Source organism: Nicotiana tabacum, chromosome 24, assembly GCF_000715075.1.
Source record: "Nicotiana tabacum cultivar K326 chromosome 24, ASM71507v2, whole genome shotgun sequence".
Taxonomy (NCBI): domain Eukaryota; kingdom Viridiplantae; phylum Streptophyta; class Magnoliopsida; order Solanales; family Solanaceae; genus Nicotiana; species Nicotiana tabacum.
Window position 1 is genome coordinate 33,310,539 of NC_134103.1, and position 5,148 is coordinate 33,315,686.

Genomic DNA, 5,148 nt, shown 5'->3' on the forward strand with positions numbered 1-5,148 from the left:
CGATGATACTAACTCCACGATACTAATGTTGAAATTATACTCTAACAACTTGGGATAAGTGGAATCTCGGGAGCGAACCTATCTGAGGACCGAAGTCTTTTACTGTCGCGTCCCTTGGCTCTCTCGTAAGGCAATAAGCGACCTTTGGAAGATTACCAGTCTGCATCGAAATTATCCTTGATCTTATCCCGGTTCTTGTCTCGGTCCCGCTCCTTGGTTGATGTCGGGAACCCGAGCCGATCATCTTCTATCCTTATCTTTGATTTATAGCGGTTGTGGACATCCGCCCATCTGGTTGCTTTGAATTTGAGCAGGATTTCTTTCAACTTTTGGGAGGCGTCAGAGCTTCTCGGGTTTAGACCCTTAGTGAATGCCTTCGCCCATTCATCTGGCACGACAGGTAACATAATCCTTTCTTTCTGGAATCTGATCACGCACTCACGCAGCAATTCAGACTCTCCTTGCGCAAATCTGAATATGTCCGCCTTCCGAGCCTGGACCTTCCTGGCCCTAGCATGGTCCTTAATGAAAGAATATGCGAGCATTTCAAAGGAATATATTGAGTGTTCGGGTAGGAGTGGATACCATGTCAAGGCCCCTTTCATGAGGGTTTCTTTGAATTTCTTCAGCAGAACTGACTCAATCTCATGTTGGGACAAGTCGTTTCCATTCACTGCCATTGTATAAGTTGTGATGTGCTCCTGAGGAACTGAAGTCCCATTGTACTTTGGTTTGTCCGGCATCTTGAACTGTTTCAGAATCAATTATGGTGTTGTGCTCGACTTAAACGGCAATTTGGTGTACTTCTTTGAATTGGGGCTCTTCAACACCGGTGGTGCGTCCAGAATCTGGTCCATTCGAGCGTGAAACTCCTTCGCGTTATGATCCATCTGCTCGTTTATCTCCCTTTTGAATCTCATGAGTTCTGTTTTGAAGGGATTATTATCGCTGTCGTTACCGGATCCGCTATCGGTATCCCCGGCTTCATTGAAACCGACCTCACCCCTCAGGGTGTTTTTATCAACTCTTTGAGCCGTTTGATTTGCAGGAGCACTGGGAGGAACTAGGCCTCTTATATTTGCATTGTTGGAAGTACCTGATAATGCCTGCTTCAATTCTGTCATGACTTAGTCTTGCCTTGAGAGATGGCCCATGATGCTTTCTGTTGCTCTCTCAAGATCCTTACCGTTTCCGCAACGTGTTCGTCTTCCGCATTATCGGGAGTTGGCTCCCGCACAGATCTGGGATATTATCTGCCATGGATCGGGGTTGCCACGTCCCCCTCGTTGTGGGTTTCATTGATTGAATTCTCATGTTGAGGCAGATTTTTGTGCGCCTCGACTTTGTGTGCGATGTTGATGTCTTTAGCTACCATTTTCGATTTTTGCTATGAAACAAAGAGTCAAAAAGGTTAGTAATAGATGCAAGGATCAACTCAATTATGCAACTGTCTAAGCCCCATAGTGGGTGCCAAACTGTTTACCCGCAAAACGGTACAGTTGAATTTGTTACGTGTTTATAGACAAGCGAACGGATTTATCCAAAATGATAAATAAATTAGATTAAAAATAAGACTTAACGTTAAAAAAAAAGAAAAGGAAATGGCAGGCCTAGCTCCGGGAGCAGTGCTTCCAAGGACAGAAGTAAGAGTAATATCAAACAAAAGTTGTATTATTTAGCTTGAGAATTAGGTGTAGCATAAGCTTTGCCAGAGATTTTGTGTCCCTACAATGACTGTTGAAGTTACTATTTATAGCTATACCTAGGAAACAAGATCCTATGATCAATCCCCTCTTAAATGACAATAAAGGAGGTCATTGATGAATATGTAACGACAGACTATAAATACCAAAATTCTCTACAACGGCAACCTATTTAATATTAGGGAATATTCTTCATTAAATGTCATCTGGTGACAAACATTCAAGCCGCTCACGTTAATCATGTTTCCTTCGGGGTTTGTCCGGTCCCAACTACTGCTGATGTTCCCAGTCCTGGTTCTCACTTGATTTCTCTTTCATCTGTCTCTGATTCCACGTGTTGTCCTATCATTCGATCATTTAATATAAGCTAATTTAACCCTATACACCTTCCAACTGCAAAATTCTGCAAAATTCTACTCATCATTTACTGTCAATAACTTGCAACTGCTTCTTCGGCATCATTAACAGCAACTTGCCACCCATTGAATTGGCCTATATATGATAAAGTTCTAACCAGCATCCACCAAAACACACTAACTTTAGAAAAATCATCAATTGCAGCCATTATATTGACGCCCCAGAAAGCAATACTACATCCGAACATTTATATCTGGCATTTAAAGTTTTGGCACATTATAAGAGATATTTGACTAAATTTCTTTAAATGAAAAATTAATGACTATACGTCTTCTTAAAGCAACAAGATGGCCAATTGATAAAAAAAAAATAATGCCATCTTAATCTTTTTAAAATAACAAATGGTGTGGAACAAATTTGATTAGCTAAAAGAGATACTAGTAGTCGTAGTCGTAGATAAGAAGGACCGGAAGTAGTATAAACTAACAAAGCAGAAGGAAAAAAAAAATCAACCTTTGAACCATGTATTGTATTTTATTTCGTCATGTATAGTACAAACAAGAATCAAAGTGAAATTGTTTTTGATTAGTAGTACAAATATATCGTCATCTTCAATATACTGAGATCGTGTTTAATGCATTCACCAACTACCTCATACAACTTCACCGTAAATGCATATAACATTCAACTGCATTCGTATGTTTGTAATTAACGTAACCAAGGAGTAATACAGGTAGCAGAAGGTAGCTAAGATTTAAATGAAAACAAGACAATATTCACCGACAGGTCACTCACTATATATGTAACTGATTCTGAAACTACTTTTGCTCCATCCCATCAATCAATATTGTCTCTCAATTTATTTACAAAGTTCTTAATTCTGCTTTTGTTGTTGAAAAATGGCAGCCAAAGGAAAGATTGATGTTGAAGTTGAGGTGAAAACTCCAGCAGACAAATTCTGGAATAGCATTAGGGACTCCACAAATCTCTTCCCTAAGGCTTTCCCTCATCAATACAAGAGCATTGAAGTTGTTGAAGGTGATGGCAAGTCTGTTGGTTCAGTTCGCTTGATCAACTATGCTGAAGGTAAACAGTAATAAGCTACTTCATGGTTTATATCTTGGTGTAATTTAATCTATTGCCATAGATAACCTGTCGTATCTTCTAGGTCGTTAATTTCACTTTTATGAACTGTTATCTGTCTTATTCCTGGTTCTTTATTATTACATGTTGTGTCATTCGCTTCCGTTACCCTATTACCTTGTTGTTGCTATTTTTTCACTATTTCTTGAGCCGAGGGTCTATCGAAAATAGCATCTTTACCTTCACAAGGTAGGGGTTAAGATCTGCGTTCGTGGAATTGCACCGAGTTTGTTGTTGTGGAACTGTTATCTATATTAGCTAACCTGATTTTGATATTTTATACTGTCTTTATATAGAAGTTGAACTCATTCCTTATATTCCCGAAATTTACGAAAAAAGGGAGTCGGACTAAAAGAAAAACGACTTGGAAAAAAAGAAGAGACTTGGGACAAAAGAAATGAAGCGGCTTAAACAAATCCTTTTTGTCGGTAATTGGGGCGGATTGGAAGAGAGGGAGGGGTGGTTTAGAACTCAAAAAGGATACAGTGAATTCGAAAGAATTGAATTAGGGACACCAAGAATGTTTCCTAGAACTCTGTCTCGAACTTGGAGTTTTCTATTTTTATGTATGCAATTCACAGGTTTCAACAACAGGTCACATGAATGACAACTACGTGTAACTGATCTATGTAGTATAATAGGTTAACAATATTGAACCGAAATAGATTCTCTCTAGGATCATGAATTAAATGTGAATGAAGATTAAACTGATCGATATGTGACGATAACACTGTGCTTTTGTCTGCTACAGGATCCCCATTGGTTACGTTCGCAAAAGAGAAAATTGAGTCAGTTGATGAGGGAAATAAGACAGTGGTGTACTCTGTTATTGATGGGGAAACCATGAAATACTACAAAAGTTTCAAGGGCAGCCTCACTGTATCTCCAAAGGGAGATGGAAGTTTGGTGAAGTGGTGCTGTGAATTCGAAAAGGCAAGTGATGAAGTTCCTGAGCCTCAACTCATCAAAGATTTTGCTGTCAAAAACTTCAAGGACCTTGATGCTTATCTCATTGGGGCATAAAGATCTGCTGTGAGAGAAACTATCCATAGTTTTCTGAATAAAACGTAAAATAAAATCTTATCCAGCAGAAAATATAAGTAGACTTAACTTTTCTAGTTATGTAAGTGTCATGAATGAAAATAATCTAAAGCCAGCTATGGAAATGTGATGCTAGTTATGGCATTCTGTGTTTTATTTGCCTGGAATTTGGTTTCACATGGATTCAAAATGACATTTCTCATGCTAATCAATAAATGATGAGTTGTCTGAGGAGATGAATTGAGACTACGTATGTCTCTGAATTTCAAAGAGCTACACTCACTTCGCTGAACACTCAGCAATATTGAGTTCTAAATGGTCGCCTATACGTTCACCAAAATGTAATACTCAGCCATAGAGGGTTGTCTTCGGTAAGAATCAAGGGAAAGCAAGAGAGCGCTTCGTTTTTTCTTATCTTAGACATTGAAAAATTGGATTATGAAATTATAAAATATAATTTTGAAATTGGATCAATACTTCCAATTGAATAAGTATGAATAAAGGATCCACGGACAACAGACATAAGGTCGTTTTGTCGTTGTGCACATTTCCGGGCCTTCTTATCGCACTATTACGGATATGAAAATAATGGTCAAAATCGAATTCAATTATCAACTTCTCGCCCTGACCCACACTTTGACCACAAATAATGACATAAGACCTTACTACTATAAGGATATAGTACTCAGGGGCAGCCTGACCCTAAAGCAAGTGAGCACTTGCTTTAGGCCCCAAAATTTTAAGGGCCCCAAAATTACTATTTCTCTATATATAATAGTATATTATTTATATAATTATCTCTTATTATTGATAAATTTATTTCTTTATTGTCATATTAATTTTTAATAACTCGATTTATTCCTCTAATTAATATAACTAAAATAGTTATCTATCAATCTATTTT

The 5,148-nt window shown here is 38.0% G+C and overlaps 1 protein-coding gene across 1 annotated transcript; it reads left to right on the top strand.

Moving 5' to 3' along the window:
* The first annotated feature begins 2,873 nt into the window (after positions 1–2,873).
* On the top strand, positions 2,874–4,400 carry LOC107801079 (MLP-like protein 423). Its single transcript, XM_016624347.2, has 2 exons — positions 2,874–3,146; positions 3,955–4,400. Exons 1-2 carry the CDS (start codon positions 2,960–2,962, stop codon positions 4,224–4,226), a joined length of 459 nt encoding a protein of 152 aa, XP_016479833.1. The 5' UTR covers positions 2,874–2,959; the 3' UTR covers positions 4,227–4,400.
* Positions 4,401–5,148: the final 748 nt, after the last annotated feature.

What these genes read in the sequence shown, in the direction of transcription:
- LOC107801079 (XM_016624347.2), top strand. Translation starts at nt 2,960, where the DNA reads ATGGCAGCCAAAGGAAAGATTGATGTTGAAGTTGAGGTGAAAACTCCA. An exon ending in CTTGATCAACTATGCTGAAG is followed by an intron (nt 3,147 to 3,954) that starts GTAAACAGTAAT and finishes TGTCTGCTACAG; the next exon opens with GATCCCCATTGGTTACGTTC.